This window comes from Lathamus discolor, chromosome 4 (assembly GCF_037157495.1).
Source record: "Lathamus discolor isolate bLatDis1 chromosome 4, bLatDis1.hap1, whole genome shotgun sequence".
Taxonomy (NCBI): Eukaryota; Metazoa; Chordata; class Aves; order Psittaciformes; family Psittacidae; genus Lathamus; species Lathamus discolor.
The window spans coordinates 111,313,661-111,330,354 of record NC_088887.1 but is presented as its reverse complement, the minus strand read 5'-3'; the positions used below and the strand labels follow the sequence as shown (position 1 = coordinate 111,330,354).

General features: G+C 38.5%; 1 protein-coding gene across 2 annotated transcripts in view; it reads right to left on the bottom strand.

The window, feature by feature from the left end:
* The window catches only part of LOC136013980 (protein NPAT), a 28,074-nt gene that overhangs the window by 2,481 nt on the left and 8,899 nt on the right, over positions 1-16,694 (bottom strand). The window contains exons 4-17 of one of the 2 annotated variants that reach the window (XM_065678646.1): positions 16,013-16,085; positions 15,562-15,602; positions 14,461-14,688; positions 13,872-13,956; positions 12,028-12,154; positions 11,446-11,537; positions 11,275-11,362; positions 9,466-9,562; positions 8,812-8,943; positions 6,333-8,015; positions 4,576-4,691; positions 4,379-4,487; positions 3,289-3,346; positions 98-1,253 (exon numbers count right to left, since the gene is read on the bottom strand). In XM_065678646.1, coding sequence (XP_065534718.1) covers positions 98-1,253; positions 3,289-3,346; positions 4,379-4,487; positions 4,576-4,691; positions 6,333-8,015; positions 8,812-8,943; positions 9,466-9,562; positions 11,275-11,362; positions 11,446-11,537; positions 12,028-12,154; positions 13,872-13,956; positions 14,461-14,688; positions 15,562-15,602; positions 16,013-16,085 — 4,085 coding nt within the window. The remainder of the gene's footprint in view (positions 1-97; positions 1,254-3,288; positions 3,347-4,378; positions 4,488-4,575; positions 4,692-6,332; positions 8,016-8,811; positions 8,944-9,465; positions 9,563-11,274; positions 11,363-11,445; positions 11,538-12,027; positions 12,155-13,871; positions 13,957-14,460; positions 14,689-15,561; positions 15,603-16,012; positions 16,086-16,694) is intronic. The other variant, XM_065678647.1, reaches the window with a different exon arrangement.

The following is a 16,694-nucleotide window of genomic DNA, read 5'->3' as shown; positions in this document are numbered from 1 at the left end:
TGGGATTTGGACTAGCACCTCTGAACTATCTCTTTATAAATATCTATATAGATAACTAATGTATGTTTAGAGTTAACAAGTAAATGCCAGCACTTGCCTTTATTTTCTTCTTCTTTGATGGTGTTGGAGAGCTTTGAAGGTCTTTCCTAGCTGCAGAACGAGAATTTCTCTCACCCTCATTCAAGTCCTCCAGTTTCCTTTTCTTTACTGCGCTCCTTACGGATCGGAACTGCTGGGTGTTGTCCTTCAGAGGGGTTGCAGTGCTAGTCCTGGCAATGGCTGCCCGGGACAGGATCATGAGTGTGTGAGCAGCCATGCTTACACTGTTCTCACTGCCTGTTTCGCTGGCCGGGCTGCAGGCAGGCAGGTCTGGTGTAGCAGGAGGCACCATGATTCTAGGGGTGGTGCTGTCCTCATTGAAGCGCCGACACATCGGTGTCCGCACGCTGTCTGTCGTATCATCTGTGTGCCTGTCCCCGACTCCAGACGGTGTACGGGGGACAGGCAATTCTCCGTTCTCAACTGTTTTACTAGTGGGGCTGTGCCACTGAATGTCTTGCAGCATTTCCACACACTGCTTAGTGAATGGGCTTGACAAGCAAAGGCCTTGGCTGGACACTTTAGCTGGTTCTCGCTTTGGCTCCTTCGAAGACAAAGAAACAGACACTGAAGATTTGCCATTTCCACTCGACAGCGACCCTTGCTTTTTGTTCAGCTCCGGCACTGAAGCAACTGTCTTCTCATTCCACAAGCTAACACTCTGCTGGCCATTTGAGAGTTTGGCAGTGTCCTGGCTCTTCTGTTTTTCATCAGTATCCCTTTGTAATTCATTTTCTTTATTTGCTGTAGTCTTGTGGAAGGGATCTAATGGAAGCCCTGCAGCTGCTGCCTTCCGCTCAGGCTGCAGCTCCTTTGCAGATGTGCTTCTGTTGCTACCAACTTCTGGCTTACAGAGAATTCTCGGCAATGTTTTATCCTTCTCTCTCTTTGCTACCTGTGCCTTAGCAGAGGATGATGCAGAGTCAACAGCAAATACAGTATTTTCATTTCTTTCTTTCTGGGATAAACTCTTAGTAGTCTGAATTTGGGTGTTTCCTCCTGGAGCAGGTAGGACGTTATCAAAGCAAAGCACTCTTCTGTGGCTTTCACTTTGTCTTGAACTTGAGCTTGTGCTTTCTACTGGTGCAACAGGTAAGTTCTCCTCCACCTTCCTTCCTAGCTCTGCAGTGATAAGCTTGTCTGAGTTTCCAGTCCTGAAAATGAGATGAAAACAGTTCAGCAACATGCTTGTTATTACTAGTTAAGTCCGTTTCATCTGGCTGGAAGTGCTCACCTGCCCCTCAAAACACCTGCTTAAAGCTCTCACTATTCTCTAAATGTATTTTATCAATGCACAAACACCAGGAGTAAGGGATGACAACCGCAGAAAGCTCAGAGAAGGCCAAAAAGGATGACCAGAAAAGTACGAAATAGAGCCTGTACAAAGAACAAGTAGGTAGACTGGGGCTCTTCAGCCTGGAAAGAGATGTGACTGAGAGGAAATGCAACAGAATTCTGAGAAAAAGCCAACTAAAAGGAAACTACTGTAACTTCCAGTGGAAGAGCTAGGAACATCACGTAAAAGTAGTACCAGGGTCAAACCAAAACAACGAGGCTTTGACAGTGAATGTAATTAACCCTGGGAACATTTTACCCTGGGGTATTTGTGGATGCTGGTAAGTCACTTGAGTTCAAAACAGAAACAGAGTGCATTCATGTCAGGATAGTCCATCCCAGAGTACTCTGGGCAATATCATCATACGCACGCCTTGTACTCTCCCCTATGCATTGCTGTAGGTGACAAGGACACAGAGCAAGACACAAAAAGTTTTCAGTGGGCATCTGGGCGAGAGCACACAAACTCCCCCAGGCCGGGTCTGCGCCTGACAACCAGCCACGAGTGTGAAAAAGCCACCACTGAGCTGTAGGGATGTCAAGAGAAGGATGTTACTCTCTGTCAGCTCGTACCACTATTACGTCTGTGCCCTCTTCCTGCTTACACTGTGTTTCCAAGAAAAGCCTCTTCATATTCATCTCTGCTGGTAAGATAAGCCTGTGCAGATCAGCCTTTACGGTTTGCAAGAGGAAATAGCAAATTAACTTTGGGATGGTAACTCTGGTACCTTTGGGGCAGTAAAGGAAGTACAGGTGGGGACAGTTTGTTCTATTTCCGTGAAATCTGAGATGAGGCAGAAAGCGTAGAGAGTAGAAATGAGAAATGACATCTCTTTACAGGGAACATTTTGTTTTCTTTGCTCTGCAAAACATGTGTCTGGAGACTGACTACGATTAACAGAAAGCTGAATTATCAAAGTGATATTATCCAGAATCTTGCTTCTGTGGCTTTTTAAAAATCACTAGTTTTTTCAGGCACATACACTGTATACATTGAGATATATTTTTTTAATAAGCTGACTTTATTGTCCCAGTTTTTTTTCACTTTCCCAACATTTTAACTGAGTTCTGAATAGGTAGATTTTTTTAAAGTATGTTTTATTTTTAAACAATAAAAGGATGTTTCACCTCTAATATTTAAACTGAACTTATCTTCTCCTACACTTTTGCTCATTCCAACATTCTCTTAAGTCCATTAACAACAAGGAGAGTTATTACTGAAGCCTTACCTTCTCTTCTCTCACTTGGCCAACAGAAAACTAGTACCCATCCCAACTAGCATTTAAGTGATACTCATCACTTATAAAGTTAGCATGCTGTTCTCCTCACCATCTTTCCTTTGGCTTTTCTCTTTAAAAGACCAAGCAGTGCTCTAATCTGCACAGCTAGAACACACAGCTGCAGAACCCAATGTAACAAGCTCTATGGGCTTTGGGCCAGAGAGCAGCAAAGGCAACGAGGCTGTACTACAAAACCGTTGGCAATATTCACCTGAAAAGGTGGGGAAAAAAAAAAAAAAAAAAGGTTTTAGTCATTAAAATCTCCCAGTAAATGTAACAGGCAATTGCTCCTTGCCTGCACTCCCCTCAAACAGTTTTTATTTGACAATTGAGATAGGAGAAGTAAACACAAAGCCATACAGAACTAGTCTAGGCACAGTATCACCAGAATTCTAGCACATGCTGCACCAGTACTAGCACATATCTGTACCAGTGCTCCTAGCAGACAGATGGGAGAAATAAAGGGGGTGCTTATGCCACCATTAATAAAAGGAGCTCTCCTCTCCACCAGTACTGTTCAAAGCAATTCATGGCAGGAAGAAGAGAAAAGGTTTGAATAGCTGGCTCTACTGACCTTTGTGTTCGAGAACTTGCGTGGTTCAAAGGCTCAGCTACGCTTGGTACCAGTTTTCCTGGAACAACAGATGAAGTGTTAATAAACCACAAAATTCCAAGGAAATCATCTCACAGCAAGTACAATGACATTGCACGTGACAGAGAACCAATAAAGAAAAACCCAGGACAGAACTCTGCCTTTTTTTTTGTAATTTTCAAATTTACAGATTAATAGATTAGCAAAGGTCACCAACTAAAGACAGACAAGAAGCTTGCTGCCTACACCTAACAGGTAGGCCTGGCAAGACAAAACCCAGGACACAAACACATGGCAGGGATTTCCAAGTGGGAAGTAACTGCAGGGAACTCTCAGTTATCCATCAGCAAAGCAGAATGCAGAACTAACTATACAACCCCAGCTTTTTTCTTCATTTGCAGCTTCGTTCCATTTAATGCGTAAGCCGTCTCTGTTTCAAAAAGGTAGACAGGCTAAAGCATAAATTGTCCTTACAACTCAATTTATTTTCCATTTTCAGTTATTTTTCTTCACCCCCTCCCAACACTGAGAAATGAATGGAACTCCAGTCTTGTTTCAACTTCCTATTTAAAGAAGCAAGATATCAACGAAATTAATATACACAAGCACCTGAAATGGCAAAGAGAAAACAGGCAGCAGAGTGTATATGCATCCCTTCTATTAAATATTTTCCTTAATAAATGTTTAGAATTGCTGCTTCTACCAGTAACTTCTTTTCTACTGTGTGGCTTGGTTTCAATGGCAGCAGTAAACAGTACTTAAAACAAACAAGACTAAAAATAAACAGAAATATAAAGAAAATTAAACTTTCAAAACTGCATTAGAGCCTTGAAACATTACATTGCAAAATAAGCTTGATCCCAAACTGGAATTATTTTATATGCTGGGAGTTCTTTGTAAACTGAGTAGACGCAATCACTAACTGCAGATACAGGCCTCTTGCAAAGCCATCCCAGCAGTCATCTGGCAGAGCAGCAGTGGTATGCATAAAACTTTATTCCTCAGAATTGACACGTCTTTAGAGCCCCCCCCCCCTTTTCTTGTACCCTTCTCAAGAAGGCAAGTCAGGTACCTGTATTAGTCTTGTTTCTTGCTCCAGGAATCTTTTGTGATTTGGGAGGGATAGGTAGTTTTGGGACACTTCTGTTGCACACTGTGTTAGCCACAGGCATATGTAGAACCTTCAAGAATCAAAATATTCCATTATCATTTATCACAAGATTCCTTATCAGCTCAGCTTTAATTCTGAAAAGTTCTATGATGTGCTACCTGGCGGGCAGGTGCTGAGAACGTATTTCCATTTTGTCCTACTACAGAGAGAGGTATCATTCCCACCATTCCTTGCAAAACAGGCTGCACCGGAGATGCAATTATAATGGCAGAACCTAAAAGACATCAAAGTGTTACAACTGTACAGAAACAAAGAACACTTTACTGAAAAGAAAAGCCTCAAAACAGGTTTTCTTAAAACAATGCATGCTCAAACCTGTGGCAAGAAAAGCTCTGGCTTTTTAGTAAACCTTCACTGTCCTCACTATACATTACTACTAGAAAAACTAGAGAACATTATATCGAATTCTTTTGTTAAAGTCTGTTTTCTTTTTCAAGACATGTTTCAAAACGAAGCTTGAAGTATGACAAACCCATATTAAGGCTTGAACTTTGGATTGGTTTATAACAAACAGTAACACCAAAAGCTCATTTTGCTGCTTAATAAAAACAAACAACTCTTTGCATCCTGCCCTCTACAATTATGATGCTCAAAAGTTATTACCAGAATTACGTTTCTTTCTTCCAATGTACCCATAACACCCTCTGCTTACAAGCACACAACAAGCTGGGATAGCTTTGTCCCTATGTATCAATGATCCATCATGGATATTCCTGGCTGGTAGGAGGTGTTAAACATAGTACACAAAGTTTAGTTAATTAGTGGGTTTGAAATTAATTAATAAAAAAAAAAAAGCGTAATAAGACTAATTTGGAATATTGAAGCCAAAGTTCCCGATTTAACTATTTAAATTGCTGTTAAAATAGTTATTTTCAGTTATTCTAACAGGTTGTTAGTGTCTGGCTGCCAGACATACAGGAACTGTAAAACAGGGAAATTATCACAGCACATTCATTGAAAAGTGGAAGAAAAATTCCAAAAGTGAATGGAAAATTCATTCCACATTGTTCTTCAGTTAAATGAGCACTGCCAGGAAAACTACCACATGCAGAAGAAAAGGCAAACTTGTGTTTCTCTCTCTGTGAAAAAAAGAGGGTAATAGCTGCTTAAAGAAATCCCCATGACAGAAAATGCCTCTCAGTGCTCCAATGTCTTGCACATACTGTCGCAGTGGCCTCTGAGCACAACTAAATCACTACACATAGAAATGCAAAGGTAAGTGTAACAAGTTTTTAGTTTTGGAAAGAAACCTAAATGTGTAATCACAGCTGGCTTATAGTTTGGTTTCACATCTTAAAAAGCACTGCTTTTTTATTGCTGTAGTAATAAAAATGTTTGTACTAGGAGAGATTTTACATTACGGAAAGAAATAATGTTACACCTTCAGAACATACTGTCTGAATGTAGGAGAGGTTCTTGGAAAACGGAACAGAACAAGTAATTTTGGAAGAATCAGTTATCAAAGCTAAATACGGATACCTGTAACACAGCATTCTATTTGTAACAGGAAACTTATTAAAACAAAACAAACAAAAATGGTTTATTTAGCCAAAACAACAAAATCTTTTCTTGTATAAGCCAAAGTATGCTTCTTAAATTTATCACTGCTAAAACTGTATCATGTAAGCTTCTGAAATACAAGGCTACTTCTTTCAAAGCAGCCTGGTCAATGACTCTTTGTAGTTTTTATTTCATTTTTAGTAGCAGCTCCTATACTCACAAGCTACATAACTCCTGGATAGTTTCAAGGGGTAGATACAGCAGTGTTTAAAAAAATGGTTTACTTTTCATGCAAAAAACAGGAATAAAACCACTACATAAACGCCACATTTTCGTTTTCTAACAATGAGGTTACCTTGTGCGAAGTTTGGGGAGACAGCCTGGTTTGCTGTAAATGTACTGCTGGATCTAGGAGGAGTCCGTAACTGTTGTACTGCTGGAGCTTGGGCAGCAAGTGGCATAGAATTGCCAGGCAATACAACTACATTTGATGGTGTTACCGCTGTGCCCAAGGCAGCCGGATCAGTCACACAGGTAGCTATATAAAGGTTGTTAGAATTCCCAAAAGCTGTGCTTGTTGCTGGCATCAACTGTATAAATCCCCCTTCCTTGGAAAGGTTAGTTGTACCTGCAACTGAAAAAACAGTGCAGTCTTCATTCTGAGTGTTGACTGAGGTGACTACAGGATCCTTAGGTCTAAGCACAAGAAGATTCTGCTCTGCCAAATCTGAATCCACATTTTTTTCAGTGTCTTCTGAAGTCAGACATTTGGACAGGCCTGCAGTTTTGGTTGGGGATTTGGCTGGAGAAGACAATATTATAGTTGGCAAATTTTCTCCTGTGATGCTGGAAACAGCATTATTTAACTCTGTGTCAGATGAAATGAATGGATCATCGCTGATGATGATCTTGAGGGACATTATATTAGAAGGATCAACATCCATCGGTTGACTACTAGAAGATACACCGCTTATACTTTTAGCCTCAGTACCTGACTCATCTGTTGAGGATGCAGTTTCTGGGAGAGGAGAGTGGCATATTTCAGACGAAGTAAGAGTATTTTCAGTGGGTACTACAGAAATTTCTGTACATGCATCATCACCAGACGAGAAATACACATTATCAGCATCTACTTTTGTAGAAGATGAAGGTTCCTGCACTTCCCCTTGTGTTCCCTCCAAGCTTGACAGTCCTGAAGGGAAGTTTAAATATTTCTTACAAGGCTTATCAAGTGTATGCTGATCATTTGAGCAAGTTTTGTTAGAAGTATCAACAACTTCAAGCTGCAATTCTGCTTTGTCAAGATCTGAAACCTTCACTGCAGCTCTTGCAGCACAGTCTGACTGCGTACTCTGCTCCTGATGGACAGAGTTCTCCTGTAAAATACCAGGTAAGGCAGCTGTACCGTTTGTTGTGTCCTGTTCCTTTCCTGCATCGGCTGATGGGCTAGAAATTGAAGAATTGTTTTTTCTCAGCAGCACACTGTGGCCAGGGCTCCCATTAGAAGGGCCTTCAGTAAGTGTTTTTTCAGAAAGTGATGTATCTGGTGACAAGTGACATTTACTTCCAGAATGTGTTCTGTTTTCACTGGTTGTACTTCCCCCTGCCAATGAAATCAAAGAAATCTGTGGACTACCAGAATGATCATATTCTAAATTAGGAGTACTTTGAGCACTATGACTTAATGGTCCTTTTCCAATTTCCATAGCTCTTTCACTTTCAGATACTAACACAGGCAACTCTTTTTTATCATAAGAATCTCCACAGCATTCATTACATTTGCTATCAGAACTCTGTCTCTTGTCAGGTTCAGTCAAACCAGGCACAGAGCCAAAAGCGATTTCAAGCTCTCCAATATGTTCAGGGGTAATGGTTTTAAGTACTTCAGTCTGCTTCCTTGGTCTACAGTTCCCATGCAGCTGGTCACTAGTTGTATTTTTCTTAGCTGTATCATCATCGTTAATGCTGGTCTTCAAGGCACATGATGCTTCTCCTAACTGAAAACCTTTACAGGATAGTGATTCTCTAGAATTATCACCTGTAAAACAAAGAATAAATTAGTTCCATAATCATCAAACAGATGACCCTTTTACAGTGTTCTAGAAGCAACTTAGTTTCACGTGAAACAGTTTTTCATTGAACTGGTAAGTGGGAATAATGCTACTCATCCTTACTTTCAAGCTAAGCAGAAAGTATATGAAATGGATAGCTATGTACATTAGGCAATCTGGCAAATCAGTCTGTACGTAAGTAGTAAGCATACAAATAACAAGCAAATGGCTTAAGTCAATAAATCAGACTTCCAGAAGCACAAAAAGCCACCTCAGGATAAAGACCTTTTGGCTCTATTTCTCACAGGCTTTTGCTGAATAGTTGCTACTGACGGACTGTTGCTAAGAATGGGGTAGACAGACTAAATGCACCTTCTGTCCAGAGCAAGTATCTTTTTGTGTATTAATTAACCAATACATTACAGAATAAAGATTAATATGGTTGGATGTAAAATACTAACTTTATGTGTTCCACAATGAATGTTGCAAAGCACCCCTGTTTTGAACGAGAAAATGGATTTGCAGGTATTTTGATTTCATTTAGGAGCTTATCAAGTACAACTTTTAAGTACATTGATGGATTACTGTTAAATTTGATAAACTTTCTAACAGAACAGGTGTATCCATATGTTCATGCAATGTACAAGTCAGACTGCATATTACCATTGAAAACCAAAAGCTTTGGAAATGTACAAGTTGTCTGAAAATATTTTCTTAATGAAAAGAGACCAGAAAAGATCTTAAAGGGAAAAAAGCAACAAAAAAACAAGCCATACAACATACATATACTAGAGTTTTCTGTTCCTAAAGAACTTTCAAGTGTTTCCAGGTTATCCTCATCCACCAGGATTCCATTTTCTACTCCACTCTGACCGGAAATACCAGCAGGTAAATTCTTATTTACTTTGCTCTTTCCTATTTTAAAAAGAAAGCAATAAGAATGATTAAATATGACCTTTACACACAAATGCGATTATTACATTTTAAATGAAGCATGGAGATTTCGTATTCAAGAAATGCAATCCTAAACTCAAAGAACCATTTGTCTATATTCATTACAAATCCAGAAATAGCACTAAAAAGTCCTTTTTATGCAAGGATATCCCTGATCAGACAGATAGAAAAAATTTACAACAGCATAGAAGACCAAGTATGAACCACCATCCTTTAGACCAGAAGAGTCTAAAGCAACATCAATAAACCAATCACTGAACCAGCACAAACCCAGAATTTCAGCCACAAGAAAATGCTGTACTTTACAGTCCTGTATAAATATAAAAATCTGATTCTGAACTGAGGGATGCAGATGCTCTACAGTCCATTCCTGTTGCAAAACAGGCTTGCTTAATTACCTTTGCTTCTTCAAGCAATACCTGAGGAAACTCATCATTCATGATGCTTTATATTAATGGTACAATTGAGTATAATATGTCCTACCATAATCAAACAAGTCAAAGAGTGCCTGAAAAGCTGGATCGGATTCCGTCTGTTCTAGGATGTCCTGTATAGCTTCTTCTGACATATGTATTTCACCCTGAGAAAAGACAAGACATAAAGAACTGTTAGACACCTACTTCTGTAACTTAAAAGGAAAACAGACAAGAACTGTTTTCTTTTCAGATTGCTTTTAGTTCTATTACTTCTGCTCAGCACTGAAACACAAAAACTAATGCTGGAAATATTTCTGCCACAAATTTAACATCTGTTAAACAAAATATTAGTGACTTAGTTTAAGAAATAAAGTCCCTCAAACATCTTCATCAGACATTACACTCTGCACATGCACACTGGAGTATTCTCTTCATAATGACCAGTACTGTTTATGAAGGTCTAAATCTCAGGTCACACAAGCAGCTTATGTGGATAGTATGAAAGTCATAAGCCTGCACTAGCAAACCACTGGGGAAAAAAAAAAATCCCTAAATTTACCTGCATTTCTTGGTTATGCATGTGTCTAGAAGACAATACTAAGCAAAGCCAAGTTTCATTTCCTTTACCCATTACAAGTTGTAGAATATAACTTCCAAATACTTTTCTGTGGAATAGAACTGGAAGGCACAACTAGATAGGATGCTGCTCTATGGTTCCTTTTTCAAGCTGACTTGTTTGGTAGCAGCCCAGGAGGAAAATGAGCAGAGCACTCAGTACATATTCTAGCATTCAAATACAAAGTTTCTCCTGACTTCCCAGAGATTCTGTACAGTCTTTGATTATGGTGGTTCTAAGGGTGGATATCCCATATGACAGACTTATTTTGTCTCAGCTACTCTAACTAAACCAAGAAACTGCTTTGATTTTTTCTGCTCAGAACAAATGGGATACAGTTTTCAGCTATGTATTTGCACAACAATTGACCTAAAAATCACCATGTGACAGAAGAATAGCTTTTAAAAAACAGATACCTGTACTTCATAAACAGGCAGCTGCCTCTACTCTCCTGCCTTTTTCATGAGGGCTATGAAGATTATACCTTCATTAAGAGCCCTTCATAATTCTGTGATTGCCAGGTTGAGTGTTGCAGGACCACAAAGGAAAAAACACCGGTTTAGTTTGCAGAAAGTATGCTTCCTCCAAAAGCAAGAAAATACTAAATTTGAAGAAAAAGCATCCTTATTTAGACTCCAAAGACAGTTTCTCTTGCTATACTAGACACTCCATGTTTATCTTGCAGCAAATCAAAGTGTCAGATTAGACTAAACATGTTTGGAGACTGCCAAGATATTTAAATTCCCAATAAGGCTATTGATCAGATCCCCAGTCAGAACCTGGTCCCCAACTACCAGTACCAAAGATCCAGTGACAAGGAGGCAGCTGGCAACTGCGGGAAGCATACTTAAATTTCAGTCTGAGGGTAATGTTAACAGCTAACCACTGCCAGAAGCAGTCCCACTCCCTTGGCTTTTAACCCTGCTGCATGCTTGCGCTGCCTTGTACAGGCACTGGAAATGAATTCAGAGTGCTAAACTGGCTCAAAGCAATCCTTTCAGCTCTTGGAACCTGCCCACTACTAAACAAGATAAGTTAATGCCTATGCAAGGGAAGTTGTAGAACTGCCACTGGGCAGAAGCTAGACATTAGGTAAGCTTAGATGTACTGTAAAACAAGCAAATGAATAAAAAGAAAGAAGAGGAAAGCAATCTCAGGTATTAGACAGTAGACAGAGATTCAGTATAGTTCCTATATAACTGATCATTATCATGTGTCTGGTCTTAAAAAAAACCTGTGAGTGTCACAATTTACACCTACCTGGAGTCCGAGGATTTCATCAATTGAAGTCTCCTGTTCCGAGGGACCACTGTCTGTCTGTTTAGGGGCCTGAGCAATGTTGCCATCACTGGAACACATTATTCATTATTTCAGAACTCAAATATAAATCAAATCAGAACACATATGAAGTTCTGAGTTTCATTTTATTACCTGCCCAGGATTTTGTTAATGTTCTCAGCAAGCTTCTCCTGAAGAGATTTGTTGCTCAAGATTTTTTCCCTGGCATTTTCAATAACCAGTTGCTGGAAAACACAGTTTTAAAGTGGTCAGGTTTCTATTTTTATCTTCACTAGAGAAGGAGCATGAATCTCCAACTTAGTGGTAATAAAAAAAAATAAAAAATCAGTTCAACAAAGAGAACACTCTTGGTAACAGAGACAGCCAATCTGTGACTGCACGACATTGCTATAGAAACAATACCAAAAACCATTCCTCTACTTCTACTCTCAAATACAGCAAGGCTTATTCTGCTTTGTTTTCCATTCTCTACAAAATTACCTTATTGTAACAGTTTACAGGTGTTTTAACAAAGCCAATGTATCAAGGAAAAAAACCTCTACATAGCCATGCCATTCTCACTAGTTTATTACACACAATATAGTTCAAATGCAAAAGAATAACTTCTAAAGGCAATTTCTATAAAATCCAAGATAAACAACATGTAGAAGACTAGTTCCCTTTAGTCTGGATTCTTTTCTTAAATTTAAGTACCTTCCATAAGTATATACTCACTGGGAAGTTACCATCTATGAATTCTTCAAGGGGCTCGCTTTCTGTTGTTACGTCATCAGTATCTTGAGAACTTCTAGTTGCTGAAATAGGCCCAGATGTTGTAATACTTTTCCTCTTCTGAGATTCGCTGAAACAGTCCAGGAAATTGATGATGTATTTTGTGAGAACATAGCAAACAATAGACCTAATGGTCAATAAATCAAGTGCTTCTCTTCCTTCTTAGCAAATGACAAATTTTAATCCACAGAAAATTAACTACATATTGGAAATACAATAAAAGCCAATACGTGATTCACTACGCACATGCATACATTGTGTCCCACTTCACAGAGGTTACAAACAAATACGCAGACTGTGGATAAACAGCACAATGGCAAATGGAATTCTAAGCCCACTGTTCAGTTGGGATTTTTTTCCCCTCCTAGTAAACATGACTAACTGGTGGTACAGGTTCTAATTAACTGCCACTCAAGGAAAACATCTGGACATCACCACTGAAAATAAAGACCTCTCAAGAAGCAGCTATTGTCAAAGCAGCAAACAAATGTTATGTTGCGTAAGAATTTAAATGATGAATAAGAGATGTAATGTTTTTATATGAGATCAGTGTATAGACTCTTCTGAAACCATCAATCAGCAAGGGCACTAAAATCACTTACATACAAAAAAAATCATTTAGGAATAGAAAAGGACTTGGAAACAGTATATATGAGTAAGGATCAGGAAAAATGATACGCAAAACCACCTACTGGGATTTAGTCAGGGATAAAGACAATAAATGCAACACAAGAACAGTCAATTCATTAAAAGGATATTGGAACACAAAGATAAAAAGAACGGAAAGCTAGCATAAAACCATTTTTTTACATCACTTTTAGTCTGAATATGAAAGTTTTGACTGACAAAATTTACTGAAGCCAATAGTTTTCCAAGTAAAAAATAGAAAAAATGCACACTTACATTGATATTTAGAATTTTTATAACTAATATTTTGGAAAGGAACACTAAGTCTCAAGATCCAGGACTATTTCCCTACGTCTACTAATGGAATAATGTAAAGACCAGCTGTAGGCAATAAAGAAGCACAAATAGCCTCCTTTCTGTCTGTCCTGGGTTCAGCTGTTACCAGTTATTTTTCTCTTTCTTAGTAGCTGGTGTACTGCTCTTTCAGCTGTAGTCTGAGAATAATGTTGGTAACATGTTGGTGTTTTAGTTGTTTGCTCAGTAGCGCTCACCCTGATCAAGGACTTTTCATGCTCTGCCAGTGACAAGGGGCACAAGAAGCCAGGAGGAAGCAGAGAGAGGATACCAGACTCAAACTGGCCAAAGGTATTCCATACCACAGCACGTCATGCCCAGTATATAAACAGGAGGGGGGGTGCGGGGAAGGTGTTTACTCAGAAGGCCCAGATCTCTGCTCAGGTCGAGCTGGGTATTGGTCGACAGGTGGTGAGCAACTGTATTGTGCATCACTTGTGTTCATTGTTTTTTTAACTTTCCTGTTTGAGTTTTATATTCTCTCCCCTTGTTATTTCCCTTATAAAGATTATTATTGGTGGTAGCAGTAGTGAATGTGTTATACCTCAGTTACTGGACTGTTCTTATCTCAATCCATGGGAGTTACATTCTTTCAATTCTACTCCCCATCCCTCTGGGAGCAGGGGGGAAGAAGAGCGGGGAGTGAGCAAGCAGCTGTGTGGCTCTACTGGCTGGGCTTAAATCATGACATTGTCTAATGTTAAGTTCTTTGACTTTCCTTTCCTTAGTGAAACATCACACACTGGCCACTCTCAGTGGATCTTAAACACAAAACACTCCAAACAACAAAAAACCCCTGTGTTTACCTTTTCCGTCTTCCTGGAGAGAGCAAGTTTGAATGAAGCTTTCGTTCTTGTGATGCTGGTACCTGAATGTGGATGAAATCTCCTGCTTCATAAAGGGGAAAAAAAAAAAACAATCCTGATGCCAGTACTTTTTCTAGTGACACTGTTAAAGCACTACAGACATCAACACATTACTTACTATGCTCCAACCAATTTTCTTGGGAATTCATAAAAAATAATTTGGTATTACCATGAAAATTATTCTTTTTAAATATATCCTGAAAAAAAAACATGCACTTGATGTGGATCATCCCTATCTACTAAAACAAGTGTTTGGGTTAAGGGTGAGACCACAGGATAAAATAATGACAGATCAATGCACTTCTGATCTCTGCACTCACATTAGCAAGCAAGTATACAAGAGCCATTCCTCTTTTGGATACTCCTTCCTTTTAATCATCTAAACCAGTCTGAAGAGCTAGGGAAATAAAGCACGAATTTTCTGGAACTATTTTGGTGGAAGATGATAAGCCCTCATTTCAGACAACTTCCATCTATATTCATAGATTTTTCACAGACAAAAAACAGGTTAAAAATAAGTGTAACTTACTGCTGCTCTTGTTTTCCTGGGTTTGTGACTGGTGCACAAACAATGTATTCAGTCTTGTCTGTGATATGCTTTGATTTATTGTTGGCCTGTGAATAACTTGAGGAGATATAATAGAGGAATTCTGCGGCCCTGACTGGCAGGCTACTGATAATAATCCTGAGTTCGTAGGAGCTGACTGCTGAAGCATTCTCTGTCTTTTCATTTCCACAATTCCACTTCTTGTACGTGCTGGAGATAATAAGACAAGATGGAAATACTTGATACAAGAATTTGAAAAGATTGCTGATTTTCCAAGACCTGATTAAGGATACTCCACAGAAACTTTTTTATGTTCAACAACTAACTCATGAAACTCAAAAAGCAAGCAACACCCTTTTTTGTCTTCTGTGTTACAGGTTTGAGCCTGCAAATAATTCAAGAAGTTATTAAAAATAATTCAAATTAATTCAACAAGTACAGCCAACTTCCGTAGACATAGTAAGCATGCTTGTATCACTGCTTAAATATTTACAGGAATAAATCATAGCAAAAATACACTATTACAGAATATATCACTCATTAATTGACACTAAATGAAACAGCTAAACCAATATAAGTTTCCATTTATCAGAAATTATTTTAGATAAAACAAGTATCTTCTAATATTTTTATTAGCTATGTTTGTATGCATAAAAATTGTTTCAAGATTGTAACATGCTTTTATATTTGCCTTCTACAGAAATGCAACTGCATCATAATTAGACTGATGACGTTTTCAGTTCCTCTAAGAACCACACATTCAGTCAACAGCTTCACGACTGAAACAGCAGCTTTTAAAACTTTTAACCCTGTAAACTTCTAAAAGATTTTCAGCAGAGAAGAAAATATTCTATAGAAAATTGATGTGCCTTGCAAAAAGCTCAGCTTTTGTTTTCCTTCCTTGATCATTACAGTAACCCAGACTGCACTGAAGACATTAGACATGCTGAAAAAAACCCCACTGCAGAAGAGATCTGACATTTTAAGAGTAAGGCTGCATTACGGTAGCATTCCCCCATTTTTTGCAAAACAAAATCTGAACATAAAACCTACCAATCCCATGGAATTGAAACAGTTACTTACTCCTTTGATTAGCAGAAAATCCTGTGGAATTCTGCATGCTCCTAAAAAAAAAAAAGTAGGTGACATTAATAAAAGGAGCACAACTGAAACACTCAGCTACACAAGGAGACGGTATCTATCATGATTACATCAGTCTGGTCCCAACCTCAAATTACTTCAGAAACCTTCAATCTACTGATTGCTATTTTTATTCTTTCAGACAATGTTCACAGATACTTCAGATGAAGCTTACTGTTGTATTTTTGATCAAGTAACCACAACGGCATCAGATTCTAAATGAGTCAGTGTATTGTTTTATTACAGGAAGGCATGTTCTCAAACTAATGCCCTCCTTATCTGCTTGTCCTGCCTTGAAATGTCAGCCATCAGTTCTCATACAATGATAAAGGGAACTGATCAACATAGGGACTCAGAGTGAATTTTTACTGTGTTTATTTCAAAACTATATTACCTGATCTGAGAAAGTGTATAGTCTAATTTTTTCCACAGAGATGACATCATTGCTGGAACTTCACTTGTTGTTTCTAAAATAAGCCACAAAACCAAAAGGAAAAACCAAAATTACAAATGCTTAAACCAGACACATACTGAGAAAAAGTAAAATCACAAGCAAAATCATTATTATGGATACAGTTCCTGGGTTTGAAAGCCTAAATGAAACTGGAGAAGACATTCATGATTATAATTCTCAATGGAATCTGCACACAGTGTCAGGGGCAAACACAAGCTAATGTAACTTAATTTACTTCTGGAAAGGGTATTCATATTTCCAAATCACTTGAGTGCTTTTGAAAACTGTAAACTGGCAGGCAGGCTTTTAAAAGTAATGCTTTATTTTAAGGTGTCACCCAAACTGGTTAAAAAAAAAAAAAAAATCACTTGGTATACTTGAAGTGGAGAACATTAAAGTAAAAATGGAAAGTTGTAAGCAGATCAATTTACAATGTTTTTCAAGGTGCCAAGTACAAAGTATTTTGAAGAAAGTATGTTTGTGTCTTAGCTGCCATTTCTATTAAACCTAGTGTGAAAAGAAAAAACAATCAGAAATGTTTCAAACGTGATAAGTCTTACATTGCAAGTTTTAGAACTAGGCCCACTACAATCTGATCATACAACACGTATCAAAGAACTGT